Source organism: Petaurus breviceps, unplaced genomic scaffold (genome assembly GCF_028583685.1).
Source record: "Petaurus breviceps papuanus isolate PSGF00001 unplaced genomic scaffold, PetGlider_PUasm1.0 90792, whole genome shotgun sequence".
Taxonomy (NCBI): domain Eukaryota; kingdom Metazoa; phylum Chordata; class Mammalia; order Diprotodontia; family Petauridae; genus Petaurus; species Petaurus breviceps.
The window spans coordinates 18,563,271-18,588,259 of NW_027187347.1; the positions used below are offsets into that span (position 1 = coordinate 18,563,271).

Consider the following 24,989-nt stretch of genomic DNA (forward strand, 5'->3'; position numbering starts at 1 on the left):
TGCGATTGTTTTTTAGAGCTCCTCTCATGTTTAACAGCATCACCTTCATTTGCGAATATGTCTCTTTACCCTGATCCCTAGGAAGCCATCCTTTATAACAAAAAAGCAAGTCAATAAAATTAACAATACATGGGTCCAGTGTTAACATTATAGGCTGTCTTCACCTTCATAGCTCCCCAATTCTACCAAGAAGGGAAGGAAATGCATTTTCTAAACTTCCAGGGTCAGATTTGGCTTTTTTATCGTGTTCAGTTTCAGGGTTTTTCTCTTGGTTTGCCTGTTTTGGTTGCTGTTGATAATCTGTTTACATTTGCACTCTTTGGGTATATTGTTTTCCTGATTCTGTTTGCTTCATTCTGCACAGTTCAGCATGTTCTTATTAGATTATAAGCTTCTTGAAGGCAGGACTTATATCATATTTGTCTCTGTATTTCCATCAGCACCTAACCCTGTGCTTTACACACAGTAGGCACCTGATCCATCTTGAATGAATGAACATTATGGTTGAAGGAAGACATTGATGGAACTATATTTTGGGGGTCTCTTTTTAGTTTCCATCTATAAAGCAAAGGAATTGAACTAGAAGATTTCCTTAGAAGTAACCTAACTTAGGTCCTCTACCTCTAATATCTTGTGATCTGTAATCCAATTAGTGTCCAAGCTTTTGGTAAATATGGTTTGGCCATACTTGATTAGTCAAACATATTTGAAATCCCAGCCAAACAACACATAGCCTTCTATCCCGTCTCTGTGCCTTGGTACAGTCTGTCCCACACCTGGAACGCCCTCCTTCATCACCTCCATTTCTTAGAATTTCCAGCTTCCTTCAAAATTCAACTCAACTGCCACCTCCTAGGTGAGGTTTTCCCTCCCCTCTCTATGACAAAAACAATTACATTATATTCATTTTGTATTTACTTATGTGTACGCGTTGTTCCCTCTGATAGAATAAAAGCTCCTAGATGGCAGGCATTGTCATTCTTGTCTGAGTCCCTAATGTCTGGCACATGCTAGGTTTTAATAAATACTTCTTGATTGATCTCTCAAGGACCAGTCACATGTCTACTTTTTCTTTGCTTTTTTTTTTTTCTTAGAGGTAATCAGGGTTCAGCGACTTGCCCAAGGTCACACATCCAATAAGTACCTGAGGCTGGATTTGAATTCAGGTCTTCCAGACTCCAGTGCTGGTGCTTTATCCACTGAACCACCTAGCTGCCCCTACTTTTTCATTTAGCCAAGTATATACAGTAATATGTATAAAAAAGTTTTGTAACAGCAGTGTGGTTTTTTTTTTTACAATGTATAGTGTTATCCTTTGTATTTATTCTCTTTATATTTAATTTGTATATGTGTATATATGTCCTTGTTGTCTTCTCATTAGAATGTAAGCATTTTTTGAATAGGGATTGTTAATTTATTATATTTGTATCTCTCAATAAACACATATTAGCCTTTAAATAGAACAGTGGATAGAGCTCCAAGTCTGGAATCAGGAAGACCTGAGTTCAAATCTAGCCTCAGACACTTACTAGCTATGTGACCCTGGGCAAGTCACTTAAGCTTGTTTGCCTCAGTTCCTCTTCTAGAGAAGGAAATGACAAACCATTCCAGTATCTTTGAGAAGGAAACCCCAAATGGGGTCATGAAAAGTCAGACATAAATGAACAACAACAAAATATTTTTTGACTTATTGATCCTTATTACATTAGTGTAGTAGACCTGAGTTTAAGCACTACCTCTGACAAATAATAGCTTTGAAATCCTGGGCAAGTTATTTAGTGATTGATTGTGCAGTCCCTAAGTAAATGCCAGTCTGTACTGGCAAAGGAAGTTCCCTGACTGGGAGCTCCTTAGGCCAACAAAATGATAGGCCCAGACAAAGCAATTATTTCATTATTATAAGCTTCCACTGAAGTCCTCCTATGAGGTCTCCTCAGGGCACAGATGCAACTTAGGACTTTCCAAGATTATGCCAGCCAAAGGCAAGATATGATAGGTCTCAGCAAGTTGGAAAAGTTTGAGTATGGGTCTGATCATAGGCTGTGTATCTCTTGTCTGAGGATGAGCCCAGGAAGGTCAGAGAGGCTCACTCCTAGGACTTACCATAACGAAATGAGTCTTTCATCTATAATAACTCTCCAAAACAACATATTAAGTTTTAGAAGAGAAGTGATATATATTGGTGAAGAAAGTCTGCACATTGACAAAATCCCACAGATCCTGGAAGTAAGGAAGTATGTTATTATATGCACAGACAGAGTAGGTGGTGAGATTTTGAGGGAAACTGAAACTTTCACTCTTTCCAAAAATCCCTTCCCTAACAGTCTGCCATTGGGCACAAAATTCCAAAATTAGAAATTCATTCATTTGAATAGTGATGTTGTTACCCCCCAGGAGTCCTCTAGTTAAAACAAGAGCTATGCCTTACATTTATATGAGTGCTTTACTCACATCACACTTTATCCTCATAAAATACTGTTGTAAAGTATTATTATTTCCATTTTGCAGATGACGAAAGGGAGGCTTCGAGAGCTAAAGGAAACTGCCCACAGTCACATGGCTGGGAAGTAGATCTGGGATTCAAACTCAGGTCTTTTGAAAAATATAGGAATAGGGGCAGCCAGGTAGCACAGAGAGTAAGAACACTGGCCCCAGAGTCGAGATGACCTGGGATCGAATCTGGGCTCAGACACTTAACACCCACCCAGAAACACCTGGTTGTGTAACCTTGAGCAAGTTACTTAGCCCCAATTGCTTAAAAAAATATAGGAATATATATTTTTTTCAATCAACAAAAATCAACCCCTTTCCCTCCTGCCTTACCCCTTGTTGAGAATAAAAGAAAAATAAAACCCCTATTACAAACATGTTTATTTAAACAAAACAAATTTCCACACTTCGTCAGGTCAAAAAAACGTCTCATTTTACCCTCATTTTACACCCCAGAACTCAGGCTTTTTTGATCCTGATTCTCACAATCTTTCTACCACACCAAGCTGTCTCTCTGATGATTGATAATGGTTTTCAAAGTCTTACATCTCCCAAGATGCATTTTTAATTTTTTCAGTTAACAGAGTTTTTTTTCCCCTTTCTTCCATTTCTTATTGAGAAAGGATACAGGAAAAAATAAAACCCTTGTAACAAATATACATAACCAAGCAGAACAAATTCCCACATTGGTCATGTCCAAAAATATGTCTCATTCTGAATATCGAATGTGTCATCTCTGTCAGCCAGTGAACAGAATTCTTCATTATTGGCACTTTGGAATCATGGTTGCATTGATAAGGGTTCTTAAGTCTTTCAAAGTTGTGTGTCTTTTTTTTTTTAAGCAATTGGGGTTAAGTAATTTGCTCAAGGTTACATGGCCAGTTATTTTTGGGTGTGGTGCTAAGTATCTGAGTCTGGATTCGATCCCAGGTCATCCTGACTCTGGGGCTAGTGCTCTTACTCGCTGAGCCACCTGGCTGCTCCAAAAGTTGTGTGTCTTTACAATGCTGTTATTGTACAAATTGTCCCTTTGGTTTTATTTGCTTCTCTCATAGGGATCCAAGCTTTCATTTAACCCAAAATAGGGGAGGATTTTTATTTTTGAGAAACGAAGGGACCTTCTGTTTGTCCCTATAATCACTGTATATGTGTAGCCCAGCTGAGAGCACAATGATGGCAATAGCTATTTTACTCTTGCCCATCTAAAGCTGACCTACTTGATGTTCTTTAAACTCAAAATTCAATCTCTCATCTCTGTGTCATTGCACAGGCTGTTCCACCATGCCTGGTAGGTACTTTCATCTTTTCAAATCCTTTGCTCAGGTGGCACAGGTAGACTTCCTTACTTTCCCTAGTTGTTTGTACGCTCTTCCTCTCTAATCCTTTTCTATTTGCTTCTCTGTATACTGGAAATAGGGCAGCCAGGTGGTGTAATGGATAGAGTGCCAGGCTTGAAGTCAGGATGACTAAATCATCTTGAGTTCAAATGTGAGCCCAGGCACCTTGGGCAAGTCATTTCACCCTGTTTGCCTCAGTTTTCTGATTGAGTACAGAGTAGGTACATATTTGCCTCATCTGTAAAATGAGCTGGAGAAGGAAATGGCAAACCATTCCAGTGCCTTTGCCACGAAAACCCCAAATGACATCACAAAGAGTCAGACATGACTAAAACAACTGAATAACAAAATACTGAAACTAATCCCTCTAATAGAATGTCAGCTCTTTGAAGTGTGGGTCTGTTTCTCACCTTTGTCTGTGTATCCACAGAACCTAGAACAGTATGAGCATAAATAGGTATTTAATAATGTTTGTTAAATGGAGCTAAAGCTATTGTGCTAGGTTCTGGGGGTTTCCAAAACATGCCACAGACCTTGCTCTCAAGGAACTTAGCATCTAATGGAAAGAAGAATCATATAAGTCTAAGTGTGAAACAAGAGAGATGAAGATGAGGGAAAGAAAGAAATCTAAGCAAGGTGATGTGAACATTTTTATTTGGGAATCAAGCCCAGTCAGATCTATATGTCAGGGCCAGATCTGAGTAGAACAGCTAGCTATAAGATGGAGATAGGGAACCACCAGAATAAGATCCAGACATGGCAAGTCATTCTGCAGAAGCATCCAAAGCTACAGGAAAAACCACTGGAAAGTTTCAAGAGCATTTTCAAGGCTTAGAGGTGGTTTCTTTGAACCATGGTCTCCAAATATCATGTACTTCATTAGTAAAAATATTTTCAGTGCATACCCCAAGATGCATATAGTTAATTATTTATATGTTACATACATGTAAAATTGTACAAAGAGGCAGTCTGATAGCAGCTGATGGAACCCTGTACTCAAAAGAAAGACTTGGATTGGAATTCTGATTCAGACACTCACTGATTGTATGACCCTGAGCAAATCATTTCACCTTTCTATTCCTCAGTTTCCTTATCTATAAAAATGAAGAGGTTAAATTTGATGATCTCCAAAGTCTCTCTAACTCTAAATCTATTACGTGCAGTATAAACCTTGTACAAAATAGAAATTTACATGGGATGAGAGAAAGATGAAATAATATTTGATCAAAGAGTCACTAGGGAGCCATAGGAGTTTATTGAGTAGGGGAGGGACATGATTAGACCTGCACTCTAGAAAATCCCTTTGGCAGCTGTGTAGAGGATACATGAGAGTGGGGCAAGACTTGAAGCAGAGAGACCCATCAGGCACCTAGGTGAGGAGGAGTGAGAGACTAACCTGGGGCTATGGCTGTGGGCATAAAGAGGAGGAAGCATTGATGAGACACATGAAAACCGAGGAGACTGAGGATCAGAACGCTGAAGGGAGTTGACTTGAACCCAGGCCTGGCATGTACATTTTAAAATGTGCCTTCAAAAGAGAATGGCTGTAATCTCAAGAAGTGGGTCTAATTTCAGATGATATAAGGGAAAAAACAGAATCATGAGAGACTAGTAAACATCTGGGGGGGGCATCTGGGGTCTTAAAATCCCCTTCTGATTATACTGAGTTTGTGGTTCCCTACCAGCTACACTTGGCATCGGTTTTCTCATCTTTAAAATGGGGATATTATTGTGCACTATATTAAGAGGTTGTTGTGAGGACAACACTTTGCAAACCTTGAAGCATTATTATAAATGGGAATGACTATATTTTGTGCCTTTTTTTTGGCTTTTTGGAGGGGGGAAGGCAGGGTAATTGGGGTTAAGTGTCTGAGGTCAAATTTGAACTCAGGTCCTCCTGCCTCCAGGGCCAGTGCTCTACTCACTGCACCACCTAGTTGCACCCAAGTTACTATATTTTAAAAAATGTTTGTAAAGTACTTTACACCTATTATGTTACTTGGTACCCACAACAACCCTCTCGGGTAGTAGCTACCACAGGTATTGATTTCCCTATTTTGTTCTTATTTTATTATAAACTTGAGGACTATCAGATAAGATGAACATTCCCTCTATAAAAAAGCTGAGAGAAATGGTAGCTGGAGTACAAAAGACCAAGGGCTTAGATTCAGAAGGGTCCTCAGAGGTCATCCAGTCCCCTCTTCTTTTACACATGAGGAGAATGAGGCCCAGAGAAATACAAGGTCATACAGACAGTAAGTTGTAAAGCTGGAACTTGAACTCAGGCCCCATTAACTCCAAATTCTTTCAATGCATTGTACTTTTCCATGAGGAAAGTTTAGAATTGGGAGCTGGGACAGTTTGTAGATGGGTGGTGCAGTGGATAGAGCACCAGGCCTGGAGTCAGAAAGACTCATCTTCCTGAGATCAAACCTACAGACACTTCCTAGCTGTGTGACCCTGAGCAAGTCACTTGACCCTGTTTGCCTCAGTTCCAGAACTATAAAATGGGTTAGAGAAGGAAATTACAAACTATTCCAGTATCTTTGCCAAGAAAACCCTAAATGGAGTCATACAAAGTTGGACATGATTGAAAAACGACTGAACAACAAGTTTAAAAAGTGATACTGATGGCAAAAGGTAGTGGAAATACAGCAAAAATTGTCAGAGGTAAAGTCTGAACCCAGGTCCTTCTGCCTGACTCAAACACTGTATTCACTTCTTTTCTTTCCCTTGTAATAATAATCACTGACATTTATGGCGACACAGCACCTCTCATTGCAAAACTATCACATTTGCTACTTATAACACTCCTTTAAGGCAACATAGGAAAGTGATTTATAGGAAGGAAGGAAAGAAACTAGCGTTCATAAAATGCCTACTATGTGCCAGACCCTTTGCTAAGCACTTTACAAATGTTACCTCATTTGACCCACACAACAACTCTGGGAGACTGTTTTTGTTCAGTTGTTTATCAGTTGTGTCTGACTCCCCATGACTCCATTTGGGGTTTTCTTGGTAGAGATACTAGAGTGTTTTGCCATTTCTTTTTCCAGCTCATTTTACAGATGAGGAAACTTAGGCAAACAGGGTTAAGGGACTTGCCCAGGGCCATACAGCTAGTAAGTGTCTGAGGCCATATTTGAACTCATGAAGATGAGTTTTCCTGACTCCAGGCCCAGTGCTCTGTGCACTATGGAACCACCTAGCTGCCCCTACTCTGGGAGTGAGGTGCTGTTATTTTCCCCTTTTTACAGTTGAGTAAAATGAGGCAGAGGTTAAGTGACTTGCCCAATGTCACACAGAATGTGTCTGAGGCCATCTTTGAACTCAATTCTTTTTTTTAATTTAAAATTTTATTTTATATTATTTTTTCAAATGCTTTATTAACTTCTGATTTACATCATTCATTTCCACCAGATTTTGAGTTACAAATTTTCTCCCCATTTTTCCCCTACCCATCCCCCCAAAATAGCAGTCCCACAGGATATCCCCTCCTCCAATCTGCTCTCTCCCATACCCCCTTCAACTTTTCCAGTAGGGCATGGTGGATCTCTATGCCCCAGTGCCTGTGTATCTTATTTCCCAACTACATGTAAAACAGTATTAATAATAGTGTGTGTGTGTATATATATATATATATATATATATATATACATATATATATATATATTTAAACATTTGATTTTAAAACTTTGAATTCCAGATTCATTCTCTTCCTCCCTTGTTACCCACCCTTACTGGGAAGATAAGCAGTTCAGTATAGGTTGTACATGTGTAGCTAATGCAAAATATTAACGTAGTACATATATTGTAAAAGACTGACTATATTTCCCTCCCTCCTATCCCACCTCCCACTTGTTCTATTCTCTACTTTGATCCTGTACCTTTTCAAAAGTGGGTGCTTCCAACTTCCCTCCCCCCCAGCCTGCCCTCCCTTCCATCATCCCCCTCTCATCCCCTTCTCCACTACTCTCCTATAGGGTGAGATACCATATTTAGTGTGTATTTCATTCCCTCCCTGAGCCAAATTCAATGAGAATAAGGCTGACCCATTCCCTTTTCACTTCGTATTCTTCCCCTCCATTGTAACCATTTTCCCTAACCTCTTCTATATGAGATAGTTTATCCCATTCTGTCTCTCGCAATCTCCTCTCATTATATTCCTCTCTCACCTCTTAATTTCACCCTTTAAGTATCATCCCTTCGTATTAAATTGGTCCTGTGCCCTCTATCTATGTTTACCTGTATACATATATATATGTATATATATGTATATATATATTATTTCTATTCCTTTCAACTATTTTCATACTGAGAAAAATTTCATCAGTTACAATTATTGTTTTTCCATGTAGGAATGTTAATAGTTCAACTTTGATAAGTTCCTTATGATTTCTTTTCCCTGTTTACTTTCTCATGCTTCTCTTGCTTCTTGTATCTGAATGTCAAATTTTCTATTCAACTCTGGCTTTTTCATCAAGAATGCTCTGAATGACCATATTTTCCCCTGAAACCTGATACTCAGTTTTGCTGAGTAGGTGATTCTTCGTTTTAATCCCAGCTCCTTTGCCCTCTGGAATATCATATTCCAAGCCCTTCAATCCCTCAGTATAGAAGCTGCCATATCTTGAGTTTTCCTGATTGTGTTTCCACAATATTCAAATTGTTTCTTTCTGGCTGCTTGTAATATTTTCTCCTTGATCTGGGAATTCCAGAACCTGGCTATAATATTCCTAGGAGTTTTCTTTTTGGGATCTTTTTCAGGAGGTGATGGGTGGATTCTTTCAACCTCTATTTTGTCCTCTGGTTCTAAAACATCAGGGCAGTTTTCCTTGAGAATTTCCTGGAGGATGATTTCTAGGTTCTTTCTTTGATCATGGCTTTCAGGCAGTCCAATGATTTTTAAATTATCTCTGCTGGACCTACTTTCCAGGTCAGTGGTTTTTCCAATGAGATATTTCACATTACCTTCTATTCTTTCATTTGTTTGGATCTGTTTAACAGCATCTTGATTTCTCATAAAGGCATTGGCTTCCATTTGTTCCAATCTAATTCTGAAGGAATGATTCTCTTCAGTGAGCTTTTGAGATTCTTTTTCCATCTGGCAAATTCGGCTTTTTAAGGCATTCTTCTTCTCATTGCCTTTTTGAGCCTCTTTTGCCATTTGAGTTAGTCTGTTTATTTTCCTCAATCAGGCTGTTGACTCTCATTTCGTAATTTTCTTGCATCATTCTCATTTCTCTTCCCAATTTTCCTACACTTCTCTTATCTGCTTCTTAAGGTCCTCTATGGCCTGTAACCAGCTCATATTTTCCTTTGAAGATTTTGGTGCAGGAGTTCTGACTTCACTGTCTTCCTCTTGTTCCATGATTTGATCCCTTTTGTCCCCAAAATAAGAGTCTAATGTTGGATTCTTCTGTTTGCTTTGCTTCCTTTGCCTGGTCACATCGCCACTCAATTACTTGATTTTTGGGCTTTTTGCCACAGTAGGACTCTGCTACCAAACAGGGGAGCTACATACCAAACACTCGGGTTTTCTCAGCTGCTGGAGGTATTAGTTGGGTGCCCTCTCTGAAGCCTCCACACTCTCTGGCAAGCTGGTTACACACCCCAGAACCTCCACCCTAGACTGCAATCCTGATCCAAGCAGGTTAAAGCAAGAGCAATTACCCCTCAGACTGGTCACTTGGTCCCTCTACACTCTGCAGACCAGGAGCTGAAGCTGCCACATGGAGGCAGCTATGCTGCAGCCCTCAGCAGCTTGTTGCCCTGGGGGCAAAAGCTGCCGCACTCCCAACTACTGGGTCCCAACGTCCATGCTACACTGACCTCTCACTTTGTCCTCAGCATCTGTGTGTTGATAATTCTGGAAACAGCCACAGCTGCTGGTGATCTGGAGTACCTCCAGCCAGAGGCTGGTCAGACCTACCCTGGGGCTAAAACCTCTGGCTCATGCGGGCCTGGTCTCAGCTCCCAGAGCGCTGCCGGATGTCCTCAGTGGGAGGTTAGCTTCTCTGTGTCATTTTGTGGGTTCTGCAGCTCCAAAGTTTGTTCAGAGTCCCCTTTTACATGGATTGGAGGTGGTGGGAGCCGGAGCAGTGGGGAGTTCCTATTTCTACTCCTTTGAACTCAATTCTTCCTGATTCTGGGATGAGTGAATGTTTTATCTTCTCCTGCACCAAGTTGCCTCAGAGGGGTAAAGTTTAGTAAAGTAAGACAAACAAACAAAAAAAACCAGGATCTGAACCTACTTCCTCTGATTCCAAATCCAATGACTCAAAATATGGGAACAACAGCACAAATAGACTTGATGAGGATTCTTCTTCTTCTTTTTTTTAATACCATGTAATAATCTTGATCTTAACTATTCTAAATATTTGACTATAGCCTTTTAACCAATGATTTTTGAAAGTTATTTCCTATATTCATCGACATAGGTTAATATTATTTAAGAAACACTATGGGGGCAGCTAGGTGATGAAGTGAATAACACACCAGCCCTGGAGTCAGGAGGACCTGAGTTCAAATCAGGCTGACACTTACTAGCTGTGTGACCTTGGGCAAGTCACTTAACCCCAACTGTCTTGCCTCCCATCCCCCACCCCCCACCCAAAAAAAGAAAAGTTATGGAACAAAACACTTTGGGGAAGAGTTGATATGACATTGGACAAATAATTTCTCTTTGCAAAATGGATGTAAGGATTAATGAGGCTAGGGTTTCAAGAAACCTGGAGCTCCTCCAAAGCCTCATAACAATTACATTTTACTGATGTGCAAAACTCCAAGCCATAACCCTTGGGTGAGGGGTCACAGTAAAACCTAGACTGCTGTTTGGTGTTTAAAAAGAGTAACCCTGGTCAGGGACATGTATGCAGGTGCTCCCATATTGTGAACCTTAGTGAGTCACTCATAAAATGGCAACAACAACCCAGTGGATTTGGAATCAGAGAAGTAGGCTTCCAATTTTGGCTCTGCCACTTTATTTCCCAAGTGATCTTGGACAAGTCACACTACCTTTCTCTCCTGTCCTCAGTCACCTCATTTATAAAGTGTAAGGGTTGGACTAGAGTGCATCAGAGGTCCCTTCCAGCTTTGAGTCTATGATTCTGGGAACCCCTGCCCCACCTACCCTATGGAGCCATTGTAAGAATCAGATGTGATGATGCTTTGTAATGGGACATGCCTAAATATCAGTTATTTTTATTGTTAATTATCCTTCAGAAATAATAGAGACATTACAGTATAACAAATTGAACACTGGATTTAGAATCAGAAAGATGGATTCAAATCTTGCCCCAGATTTTGCTAATAAAATATTTAACTTCTCCAAGCCTTGAGTAACTCCCTTGGATATGTCTACTAAATGGGTGACTGGTTTCAGATTTCACACGCTAGGTGTTCCCCACAGTGATGAAATCACATAGACTTTGCACATTTATATATTTGCATATGGAAATAGTGGTAATATCAGAAGAAACAACTTTATTCCTTGGCCTTTAAAATGCTGGTGTTATGCTTTAAGGATATATAGAGTTATAGATCTTTATCTATCTACATATATATATATATATATATATATATATATATATATATACCCATACACAATACTTATATATAAACGCACATGCACACATCTGTATACATACATACAGACACATACATACACACTCTGCTAAGCTGAGAGCTCCAAATCTTAACAATTCCCTCAAGAAAAGTGAGATGCATTAACTATAGTGAATGTCTTACTAAAAAATAGATTTCACTCATGTAGGATAGAATATCCCCACAGAGCGAGCTGAGATATTTAACTCGAAATGTACGGAACACTGCCCAAAATGATTCATAGTGTCTGACAGCTGTTCTCTATTCCACAGAGAAATAGTTACCAACCTTATATCCCAAAATGAGAGTAATCCAGAGGTCGGAGTAAAGGGAAGCACAGAAGTACATCTTGGTCACGGAACAGGTGATGTCTCTCTCTGTCATCTGAGAGAGACACAAAGAATCAGTGCTTCTAATCCTCAGACAATACTTGACACATGTGAAGCACTTAATACATGCTCGTTCCTTCTTTATTTCATTATTCACCCACATATCCCTTTATTTCCAATGTCTTGGAGGCCTGTTTCATGAAGAAATATAGTGGCAAGGTTCAAAGGGCTGCCATAGTAATGGAAAACAGTTGGTATGCATTTTGTTTGTCTTCCAGTCTTCTTGGTAGTACCCTTTCTTTTCCTTCCTTTGTTTCCACTTTATTCCTTTGCACTATAAGACTTTTTTGTGGCTAATGTTACTTACTGCCTAGTATGCTGGCAAAAGAATGATTTTTACCCAACCCAGTTCAATTCAGAGAATAGGTTTCCCAGGGAATCTGGTTCCTTACCCTCACTGTAAAACGGAGAATCTGAAGGCACTGGAGAGGATCAGATAATACCCATGTCACAAGCAGGATAATGTCAACCATCACCAGCACTGCTACCAGCCCAAGCAGCTGTAGGTCTTTAATAATCTGCAATATATTAAGCCCAAGGTCCTTATAGGTTATGAGCCAGATCTGCACAAACCTTTTATACAAGCATCTCCTTGGGAGAAGCTTCCCATCTGGAAAATAATGCTGAAAATAGATGCAAAATATTCACAGTAGTTTTTGGTGGCATCATCATTACTTTCAGCATCACCCCCTTCCCTCCCCGGCTCTATCATCAGAGTCACCTAACTTCTCTGCCTCATTTCCACATTGGTCAAATGGTAAGAAGCTTGGCCTTGATGGTCTCCAAGGTCCTTGCCAGTGCTAAATTTATAGTCCTGTGACAGTTTTTTTAAAAGAAAAAAATGTGTATTGGGATTGGGCCCACACTCTCAATCCAGCCAGATAAGGCTGGGAGATCTGACCAGAGATCATTGAGGTACTTGAGAGAACGTGCCCAGGCATAAAACCCTGCATACGGAACTGCTCAGTCTCCTAACTATGGGTGTGTTCAGAACACTGCTAGAAAATCCTCTCTTTGAATCTCAGACCTGTGCCAAGCACTGAGCAACAGACAGGAACATAGATTTCAAACTGGAAGAGGCCTTGAAGGGTGATTAGACCAACTTTTTTATTTCACACAATAGATGACATGATTTATCCATGGTCAAACAAAGAGGGATTGGAAGAGTCCGTATCTGAATCTAAGTCATCTACCTCCAACATTCTTTCCATTGGACCACATTGCAACCCTCCTCCACAGCAGTCCTATGGTTTAGGTAGCAAATGCATCAGGGACCGTTGCTAGTGAGTCATGGAACCCAGCACTAACAGCACTCTGGAACAAAGCCACTCAGCCCATAGCTGCACAGTGACCAGTATGTTGCATCTGGAAAGCCCTGTTTATTTTGGTAAGGGGCCAGGTGCCATGATCTAATATGAAGGCTTCTCCATCTTCTTCTCATCAACAGAGACTGAAAAGAAATTTCCTCTGAAACAAAGCAGAATGAATTCAGCAGTGACTCACCACTCTCTTGTCTGGGACCCGCTGGGTAAAAACCTTGTACAGTCTCCAGCTCTTCCCTAGTATGGGGCCAAACATTAGGGAACTCCCGACACATAGTAGGGACAGTCTGACCTATAAGCAGAAGAGGGAAGAGGAGTAAAGGAATGAGTCAGAAGAGTTTTCTTATGTATTATAAATTTTATGACAAGCTCCATAGGTACCAAAAGTCCAATACCCAAACAAAGTAAAGAATAAAATCTTGAATAAAACTTTAAATTGAAAGCTACATATGTATACAACTTAATGAAATAATTACCTTAATTGTATCTGAATTCTTTTTTTGGCTGATTTTTTACCTATATACTTAAAAATATTTGTTGTTCCTTTTGAAAAAAAATATAATCACATCAAGCTAATTCTGCTTTCTTCACTCAAGCATCTCTTATTATAATTCTTGTTTTTCTTTGTATTTTTATCCAGACACTTGAACACATCTAGTCAAGAACAACTAACTTTTTTTTCTTGAGAGGGCAAGGTAGGGCAGTTGGGGTTAAGTGAATTGCCCAAAGTCACATGGCTAGTTTTGTGTGTGTGTGTGTGTGTGTGTGTGTGTGTGTGTGTGTGTGTTAAGTGTCTGAGGCCAGGTTTGAACTCAGGTCCTCTTGACTACAGGGTTGGTGCTCTATTCACTGTGCCACCTAGCCACCCCAAGAACAACTATTAATTGTTAGAAGGCCATTATAATTTTGGATAGTCTTAATGGTTTGGAGAGATACTGCATAGTATAGTGAGCAAAAGGCCAGTTTTGGAGCTGGGGATGCCTGGGTTTACATCCTGCCTCTGATATGGATTAGCTGTGTTAACATAGGTACTTAACCTCTCAGTACTCCTAGGCAAAGATCTAAGACTGCAAGTTACTATCTGAAGTTAAACCTGGAGTTCTTTATCCTGAGAAAAGCAAAAGCCTACAATTAGAGACAGGAGCACAGTGGATAGGAAGCACCGGGAAGACCTCAGTTCAAATCTAGTCTCAGACACTTACTATGTGCTGGGCAAATCATTCAACTTCTGTTTATTGTAAAATGGGGATAATAATAGTACCTACCTCCCAGGGTTATTGTGAGGAACAGAAGTGATTCTTAAATGTTTATTTCCTTCCTTATTTCTTTCTTCTTCCCTTCTTCCCTCTCTCTTTTTCTTCCATCCTTTCTCTCTCTCCCCCTTCCTTGCTCCCTCTCTCCCTATCTTCTTTCCTTCCTTTCTTCCTTCTCTTCCTTCCATTCTTCTTTCCTTTCGCTCTCTCCTTCTTCCCTTCCTTCCTTTCCTCCCTCCTTCCCTTCCTTTCTTCTTTTCCTTCTGTCCTTTCTTCTTTCTTTCTTCAACATGAAATCTGCTTCCTTGATTGATTGATTGGAACTTCCAACTCACTGCTCTTGCTGAGGCCAAGAAGAATATATAAAATCCTGCTTCTAGGTGACAGTACATTAAATAACTGAAGAACATTATCATATCCCTGCTATGTCTTTTCTTCACCAGACTAAAATATCATTAGTTCCCTCAACTTTGAAAATGCCTGGAGTCAGGAGATTTCATGAATATTAATTAATAATAAGATTACTTCAGTACTTCAAGGATGTGTGATCTCAGCGGTATAGGTACTTCTTCTGCCAAAGAATGCAATCCCCAATTCCTTATAGTTCCATGAATTACTGTGTCTGGGGAAAAATATTGATTATTTGGTTGCCAATACCCTGAGGGTGGGAGGTGACCTCCACAATGAGTTAGGTTGGTCCTGAGAGGAGATGTACTTCAAGCTGTACTTGCAGCCTTTACAACTCGAGAGCACCTGCCAGAATTTCGGGGCTGCTGGCAGAGCCTTTAAGAGTCCAGGGTCACCTCTGCCTCCAAATGAACCTTTTAAAGAGGCAGAACCTTTAAAGAGAGCCTAAAGTATTACGAAGTGCATTATAATTATTATCCCATTTATCCTTATAACCACCCTGGAAGACAGGTGCTATTATATCCTCATTTTAAAGATAAGGAATCGGAATCAGACAGAGAATAAAGATTTCTCAGGGTTATATAATTAGTGAGGGTCTGAAGTTGGATTTGAATTCAGATCATCCTGACTTTAGGTCCAGCACTCTGTCCATTGTGCTTCTAAATTAGCAGCTTCTAAATAAAATAAAACAACAAAAGCAAATAAAATATTAAATTAAATTTAGGGTCTAAAATTTATTTTTGTAGATGCTATGTGTCTATAATTTATCACTTAAATTAAATTAAATTTAGTGTCTATAAGTTACAGATTGATACAGTAGAGAGAACACTTGATCTGGCGTTTAAGTACTTGGGTTTGAATCTTAGCTCTGCCACTTAGAGTTCCCATGATCTGATCTTGGGCAAGTATCTTCAGCTTTCTCTTTGTGCCTGTTTCCTCATCTATAAAATGAGAAGATTGTCCTAGAGGACCTCTCCTATGCCTTATAGCCCTAAAGATGTGATACTGTAAAAATATTTCTATTCCAATAAATTATAAAAGCCCATTTATAAATGTTGAAATAATAATAACTAAATTGCTATTTTTTTTCCTGTTCCCCCTTCTCATCACTTTTCACCTCATTGCCGGGCTGTTGTTTTCTTCCTCTAACAGTTACAACAAATGTATACGTTGTTATAGTTTGGTTTTCTTTGCTCCATATCATTTTGTAAAAATCTTCCCATATTTAATTATATTCTTCATATTTACCATTTTTGTAGCCTAATAATATTTTATGACATGAATGTACTAAAATTTATTCTGTTATTCCCCAATTATGGACTTATTCCCAGTTTTGAAGCTATTGAAAATAAAGCAGCAATGAGTCTTTTCATATGGATAGAGTCTCTCCTCTTTTAACAATATCCTTAGTATTTTTGTCCTGTTAATGAGACCATTAAATCAAAAAGTTTGATCCAGTCTATAGCTCTTACTCCATTGTCAGGTTGCTCTAGGAAAAGACTATAGTAATTTACAGAGTGATGTTACGCTTGTTTCCCCGCGGCCCCAGCAACTCTGAATTTTGTCATTTGAAACTCTCTTCGCCAATTAGATAGTTAGGAGAGCACTTCAAGATAGTTTTATATATTTCCAATTACCAGGGATTTTGAACAATTTTTCAAGCGATTATTGACAATTTGGAATTATTCTCTCAAATTGTTGAGGACATCTTTTGTTAATTAATCCACTGGGAATGGTTAAAATTTATAAAACATTCTTATAGTTTGTAGAATACATACATATTCATATGCATATATTTGTTGTTGTTTAGTCATTTTTCAGTTGTGTCTGACTCTTCATGAGCCCATTTGAGGTTTCCTTGGCAAAGATACTGGAGTGGTTTGGCATTTCCTTCTCCAATATGTGTATACACACACATGCATCAGTGTTATTTATCGGGAAGAATTTTCCTCCAATCAGATTCTTTTATTTTTTGATCCTTTGAAGGCCAGGATGCTATCAGAAGTTGGGAGATTTGAACTGATCTTTGTTAAAAGACAATGGAGAAAGCGGGGGTGTCCTGGCCTATTGGGTAGTAACTTCAATAGTAGTGACAGAGCCTGGCAGCATCAGCATAATGGGAAAGTAGTAGGGCCTGGCATGAATAGCCCTGGGAGCCCCAAGGCAGTAACATTCACAATGATGCCCAGCCTACTCAAAGAGTACCTGCAGCAAGACAGTGGAAAGGACAGTCTAATTCTAGTTGGCAAGATAGCAGTCATGGCTCCAGATAGCTGCAGGTTGGCCTCAGCCAATCAAAGGGGCATCTAGCATGTGGCAGAAAGCAGCCCCAGGGTGAATGGGCAGCTCCCAGCGAGCTAGATGTGTTAGAAACAGTGCAATTCAGTCCTGATGGATGGGCAGGCCAGCAGCAGTGGGAAGTTCATGCTGGCCCTTTATTGCTGTTTTGATGGGATCCCCGGCTTTGCTTCAGGGATAAGGGGATGGAGAACTGTTGAGTCGTAAAACAGCCATCTGTGACCCTGGCTGCCCAAGTTACTAGATGTTGCTATTAAAGGAATTATTTATCTGGGCCCTTAGGCTCTGAGGGGTCCCTTGCATTAGATGAGAAATCACGATTGGGACAGGGCCATATTGCCTTTTTTTAAATGTAAAATTCCTTTATTTTTATATAATCAAATCTATTTTTGTAAAATTCCATTAGTTTGATAGCTTAAAAATATCTGCTCAACATATATCATTCCTTTCTCTTATGATATTTAAAAATATTTTATCACTAATCTGATTAGAATTTGCTATAACAGATAGTATGACATATACATTTTGGTTTTCCTTGTACTGACATCTAATTTTCTTTCAAGTTTTTTTTTGCTAAGGATCTCTATTTCCAAAGTTTTTTATCTGGGGGGAATTATCAAATATGATACATTTTGTCCTGATTCTGCTTACATTATCTTTTTTAAAAAAATTTTCCAGCACCAAATAGTTTTGATATTTACTACTTTGTACTATTTTTTGAAACCTGACAGGTCAAATTTCATTTCATTATTTTTTGCCTCTTAGATACCCTAAACATTTTTGTTCTTTTGTTTTCCATAGAAATTTTTATTCTATTTTTAAAAAATAAATTATTGGTATTTGGATTGATCTTGCATTTAATCTATAAATTTATTTTGGAAATATAAACTTTAAATCACATCAGCTCAGTCTATCCATGTACAGGGACTGTCTCTTCAACTGCTCTGTTCTTCCTTCATTATTTGTTAAAATAAATAAAAATGTGCCTTCACATAGCTATATTTTTAATCTTGATAGGTTGATGTACACATTTGATAAATTTTGCCATTCTTCAAATACTGTTATTTTGCATCATTTTTTCTTATTTAAAAAATTATGTATAAAAATTAGTGTAGGGGTGGCCAGGTGGCTCAGCGAGTAAGAGCACTGGCTCCAGTGTCGGGATGACCTGGGGATCAAATCTGGGCTCTGATATTCAGCACCACACCCAGAAATAACTGGCCATGTAAACTTGAGCAAGTTACTTAACCCCGATTGCTTAAAAAAAAAATTAATGTGCTTTTTGTGGGCTTATTTTAACTACTAGGAGATAATGTAGCATATTGGCTAGAAAGTCATAAGAAAACCAAGGTTCACCTCTGACACATATTGACTGTGTGATTATAAGGAAATCATAGCCTCTTAGTGCCTATCTAAAACCTATAAGCTGTAGAATTGTTTTGGATCTAGATTAGCATAGTGGTTTTCCCCACAGATTATTTCCTATACTAACAAAATCATAGGTCCATACCAAAACAAAACAAAATAATATAACAACAAAAAGAAACTTTTAACTTCTACCTTACTAAAGTGATTTATTATCATTAAAGTAATTACCAATTAAAGTAATTCAATTGAGTTTTCTAAACATCTAATTATACCATCTGTGAACAAGGATATTTGAAACTCCTTATTATAAATTCTTATTCCCTTAACTTCTTTTCCATGACTGATCATCATGGCTACCATGTCTATGTTAGATAGGAGGGGTAAAGAGACAATCCTTCTTCATACCTGTTTTTAGGGATAATGTCTTTCATATTTCTCCATCACAATATAATGCTGGCCCTTGGTTTTTAGCATACACTTCATCTAAAGGAAAAGTCCTCTAGTTCTACACTTTTCTGAACCTATAAAGAAGACCCTTTCTATATCTATTTATAATGGGAATTTTGGTACATTCCCAGAGTGCCTCAGATGGCAGTTCCATGTGGAGAATTTTGCTAAAGCTGCCTCTTAGAGAATCGTGATGTGAATGGGAAGTGTGTTGCAGAGACAGACTGTGGAGGTTCATAGACATTCTCTAACTAGTTCCAGTTGGCTAACTGTGTGCTGAAGAGGAGGCGCTTTTATTGGCTGTGGAGACATTCAGAAAAGCCTGTTAACTTCAACTGCTGTTTCTTTGCTTCAGGAATCTTGGTGACTTCTTTGCTCAGGGTATCTGGTGAAGGGAGTGGAGTCTGATCTTGGGAGTTTCAGAAGCTCAGGAGATTGAGCCACAGGAATCCAAAAGTCTGAAGCCAGGTTTCTCAGCACAGCATTCATGCCTCAGGTATCAAGGAATGATCTTCAGGTGAGCACCCAGAGTAAGCTGAGTTGAGGACTCATCAGGCAGAGATGCTGCCTTTGAACACAAACTTGCTGGAATCAATGTTCTGTAGCCTGTTACCACCTTCATTCCACAAGAGACTGAGCAGATATAGGGGAGTGTATGCCCTGGAGGTGTTGGGGAGGAAGTCTGTATATTTGTTTTGGCTAGACCTTTAAAGTAAATATCCCTTTGAGGAAAAAACAAAGAAATGGCATTGGGCTGCTCAGCACTGGCCGCCTCCTAACAATGGAGGTAACACAGTTTGTGGGGCCTGGGGCAGGAGGCGAGAGAGAAGAGACACCTTAAACTCCTAAGGGTACCTGAGAACCCTGAGGGGGAGATGTAGCAACCTGTTTGTGAGAAAATGGGGCCAGAGCCCACAAGCTCTATACTGATATCAGATAATTTTTGTGATTTTTATTGTCGATAGGATTTTTTATACTCATTGTTTTTCCAACATTCAATCATCCTTACATTCCTAGTAAAAAGCTTTCTTGGTTGTAATAAAAATGGTTTTTTTTTGGCCAGATTGCTCTGTTATACTTGCCAATATTTTATTTAATATTTTTATACACAAAACATTAACAAAATTAGCTGGCAGTTTTCATTTTCTGCCTTGTATTTGGTAAGTTTGGGGATCAAAACCTCATCTATCTCTCTCTTTTTTTTTTACTTCACAGAAAGAGTTGAATAGATTTTTTCTTTAACTAGAAATTTATATCTAATATAAAGATTACTTAGGATCATAAGATATAGAGCCAGAAGGAACCTTGGGGATTTTCTAGCCCAATCCCCTCATTTTACAGATAAAGGATAAGGATACTCTAAGGCCTAGTTAAGTGATTTGTTCAAGTTCACAAAGATAGCAAGTAGTAGAGCCAGGTTCAGGTTTTAGAACTCCAAATTCAGTGATCTTTCCACTATACCTCACTTTCTCCAAAGGTTTTATGAAGGTCTGGAAAAATTTCCTAGTGGATCTTTCAAGTCTCCATACCTTTTTACATGGCACTTCTTTAATAACTGATACCCCAATTTTTTCCTTTTGAGAATGTATTATTTAGGCTTTATATATGAGCATATGTATATATGGGTATGTGTACATATTACATATATGCCCTATTTTATAATTTTTTGCATTTTATATTTTTGTAGGTATTCATTGATTTCTCTGAAATTAATCAATTTAATAGATTGTTATTCTTAATTTATTTTAAATTTATCTTCCTTTTATTATTTCTTTTTTTGCTTTTTAGAGGGCAATTGGGGTTAAGTAACTTGCCCAAGGTCACACGACTAGTTTTTGTGTAAAGTGTCTGAGGCTAGATTTGAACTCAGATTCTCCTGACTCCAGGGCCAGTGCTCTACTCACTGAGCCACCTAGCCGTCCCCCTTTTATTATTTCTAATTTTGTTCTTTGAGTTTTTATTTCTATTTGATTAAATTTTCTAATTGACAACATTATTAGTCTAGTAATAATAAGTCTAAAATGCTAAGAATCATAATTTTTAGACTGTCTCTAAACTTTAGCTTAGCTGTTGGTATTCTAACTATGAGACCCTGTTATGGGAATGGGAATCTGACGATCTTCCCTGTCCCTTGGCCCTTTGATAGGCTTAAGTGACTCTGAGAACCTTCCCTGATTTGAAAATATACTCTGCCCCCTAATAGGCTGAATGTGGTCACATGGAGCTTATGGAGGGAGGCTTATTTTTCAGGAATGCCCACACCTTGTTACTTTGTGATTGGGCAGTGAGTCAAGAAGGTTGTAACATTCTCTGACCCAGGAGAAGGCCATATATACCCTCATGTGAGGTTTTGCTTTGGGGCTCACTTTGGAAAGAGTTGTGTGATTTGTTTGACCAGATGAAATTCTGGGTAGCCGTTGAGCCCCCACCCCGGCTTTGAAAACCCAGATGTTGGTGCTTCCCTCTCTGGTAAGTGACTAGGTATGGATGTAATGGTCAGACAGCTGGAAGCCTGTCTGCTAATCTGTTTCTCTGTCTGTATTTTTGTCTTCTTGTAACCTCTGTTTATATTCTCTGAAATTCAGGGTGCTGACCTTTTTCTCCCGAACTAGGTAAATGATATATATTTGATTGATTAAAGTAAGATTGTTAACCCATTTTGAGTTGCTTTCCTTTAGAAAAGCAGATCTAGGAACCTGTGCTAGCAGCCATCCTGGGTATGCTAGGGTACTTGCTGCTACAGACCCTCATTTAATGACCACTGAGTAGATCTGCTTTTGAAGGATTTGAAACCATCACATCACTCTGAGTGTTCTCATTATAACTGAAACCAGAAGACAGAAATAAGTCACAGCAAATTGAAAGATGGAAACAGGTTATCTTTGGAGGAATCAATAAAGCATTACTTTTATCATATATCCAAAGTCAACATTTCATGGGACATTTAGTTCTCTCATGTTACAGTACACAAGATAAGTATTGGCAAAATTATCAATACTAAAATAATAGCAGATTATGCAACAACATTTGTGATGGAGGATGAAGAGGTGAAGAAATTAATTCCAAATTAAATCAACATATTCTTCAATACTTGGTGACTTTTTTTTTTAAAGCAATCGGGGTTAAGTAACTTGCTCAAGGTTACACAGCCGGTTATTTCTGGGTGTGGTGCTAAGTATCTGAGCCCAGATTTGAATCCCAGGTCATCCCGTCACTGGAGCCGGTGCTCTTACTCGCTGTGCTACCTGGCCGCCCCACTACTTGGTGACTTTAATGCAAAAGTGGGCAAGGAAAAAAACATATTAGAAAACAGGGTTCAGGAGGAAGAAATGAGAAAAACCAAAGATTTAATCTACACAGAAACTTTATGCGTGCCAATGAGTCATGAATACTTTGAGAAATAAATTGAGCACCAAATAGCATCACAAAGATGAAAGTGATTATATATTAACAGAAAGGAAATGACTCATTACTGATATGAGAATTATTCCTGAATCATTCCTGAATTCTATATATAGTAGTACTACATACACCTTAGAGCAAAGATCACCATTAGCACAAACCTAGAAGAAAGAATAAAAATGGTTCTCTTCTCAGCAATCCAGAGTCATAAGTCAACCCCAAAAGACTCATGATGGAGAGAGATGTTTACATCCGGGGAAAGAACTGAGATTGAACCCAGATTGAAACAAACTACCTGCCCTTTTTCTTTTTCGTGTTTGGTTTTGTTTCCTCTTTCCCATTCTTCATTCCATCTGATACAATCCTTCTTTATAACCTGACTAATGGCTAATGTGAAAGTATTTGCAGATACTATACTTGATTGTATGCTGCCATGGGTGGGGGGGGGGAAGGAGGAGTGAGACAAAATTTGAAACTCAAGGAATTGTGGTAATGAATCTTGTAAACTAAAAGTAAACAAATTAATAAAGACCAAAAATATTTTAAAAAAGAATAAAAATGGTAAAGAGATGTGGTATGTAATTAAAACAATTCCAACCTGACCTATTCAAATAAATTGTTGATGCTGAAAATGGGACATGGATGGAGAAATTATATTAAGACTGACTGTGATAATTTCAAAGAGAAGATTGTCAATGTTACATAATTCTATAACGAGACTCTATGGTAAATTTATGGAAGGACATGGACAAGAACTGTAAAGTAGGCATGACTGAGTTGTGATATATATCACTGGAGAGAATTTCTCCATTGTTGACATCACAGGTTCATTATGTATTTGATGACTGAATTTTTAAAAATCTGCTTTTAGTTTTATCAATTCACTTATTTTATTGTTATTCATTTTATTAATCTATTTTTTTAATTCTCCCTTTTCTTTCATGGATCATATTTTTCATGTTCTACTTCAGTTTCTAATTTTTGTTGCATTTCTTTTTCTTTTTTCATCTAGACACTGGTATTATAAACTTGCCTCTGAATATTACTTTGAATTTATCACAAAAATTTTGACATAGAATTTTCGTTGGGCTAATGTTTTATGGTTTCTATATTTTTTCTAACCTAGGCACATTCAATAAATCATTTTTATTATAAAAAAGCAAACTTTTTACCACATAGGCTTATGCTTCTTGATCATATTGTCATTCTTTATTTCTAGTTTTATTGAATTATTACCTAAAGAGTAGTAATTATAATTTTTGCTTTCTTAAGCTTACCTAGGAATTTTGTATGACCTAGAACATGATCAATTTTTGTGAATATTCTATATATACTTGAGAAAAAGAAAATATCCTGATTTTTTCAAAGTTATTCCACATAGCTATTAAATCTAGTTTCTTCAGTAGTTTTCAAGTCTTTCTGAGAAGTAGCATGGTATAGTAGATAGGGCACTGGACTTGGAGAAGAATTGCATTTAAATCCTATCTCCAAAACTTACTAGTTATGCAATCCTGGGCAAGTCACTTCACCTCTGTATTCCTCTGTATCTTCATCTGAAAAATGGAGGGAAGGGATGAACTCAATGACCTCTAAGGTCCCTTCAAGCTCTAAATCTAGGATTCTCTGAACCTTTTCCCTTATCTTTCTGATAGAATAATAATGATAATTGATATAATAATTTAGTAATATCTTGAATACAGGGTATTGAATTGTTAATTTTCTGTTTCTTCTTAACAATTGTTTTTCTTTATAAATCTAATTTCTATATATTTCAGTATATATGTATACATACATATATATGCATGTAAAGTCACCATGCTCTTGCTATGAATAGTGAATTTAATTGTGATATAATTTCCTTGTTTATGTTTTGATGTTTTCTAGTTTAACTTGGTCAAATATTATCACTACAACACCAGATTTTCCTCAACTGGTTATAGCATGATAAATATTAGTTAAAACTTTTGATTTAAATCTGTGTACATATGTTTGTATTAATTGTGTTTGCATTTGAAAACACAATGTTGGATTCTTTTCTTTAATCCAATCTGTAATCATTTTTTCTTTATAGGGGAATTAGATCCATTTATATTCAATGTTGTAATAATTAAATTTGACTTATTCTCTACTTTTCTTTGTTAAACTAATGTTCACTTTGTTAGGAATGAAAAGTTTCTTATATTCTATTCCTCAACCAAATGTAATTAAAGAACACTAAATCAAATCCTTATTCTTTATACTAGCAATAATGAATATCACTAAAATTTGAACACCTCTCTTCCTGTCAAAGTGTTTGATTGCTTCCTATAAGGGTTCTATTAATATTTTTAAACCAAATTATAGGGAGTCAGGCTCTTTTGTAACCTCTAACTGGAAGTTCTCTGAAAAGGGATCTTTCTACCAGATTTCTATAAGGTCTGACCTTCAAATGCTTAATCCAATGCACTTAGAGGAGTCAAGATATTTCTGATGAATGCTTCTAGACAAGTACTTGTCTTTTTGAAAATGCTCTGAATGACATTCAAAGAAGACCAGAACATTTTGGCATTGATTATAAAGTGAAATGATCTCTTCCTTCTACTTTTTTAATAAGAGAGAAACAATATAGTAGAAAGGAAAGAGCATTAGTCTTAGAGTTAGAAATACTTGGGTATGAGTTTCCATTCCCCT

At 37.9% G+C, this 24,989-nt stretch overlaps 1 protein-coding gene across 1 annotated transcript in view; it reads right to left on the reverse strand.

The window, feature by feature from the left end:
* GPR156 (G protein-coupled receptor 156) overlaps window positions 1-24,989 on the reverse strand; it is a 133,831-nt gene that overhangs the window by 25,298 nt on the left and 83,544 nt on the right. Inside the window, exons 5-7 of the mRNA XM_069069991.1 lie at window positions 13,325-13,435; window positions 12,214-12,339; window positions 11,721-11,816 (exon numbers count right to left, since the gene is read on the reverse strand). Of these exons, the coding sequence (XP_068926092.1) occupies window positions 11,721-11,816; window positions 12,214-12,339; window positions 13,325-13,435 (333 nt within the window). The remainder of the gene's footprint in view (window positions 1-11,720; window positions 11,817-12,213; window positions 12,340-13,324; window positions 13,436-24,989) is intronic.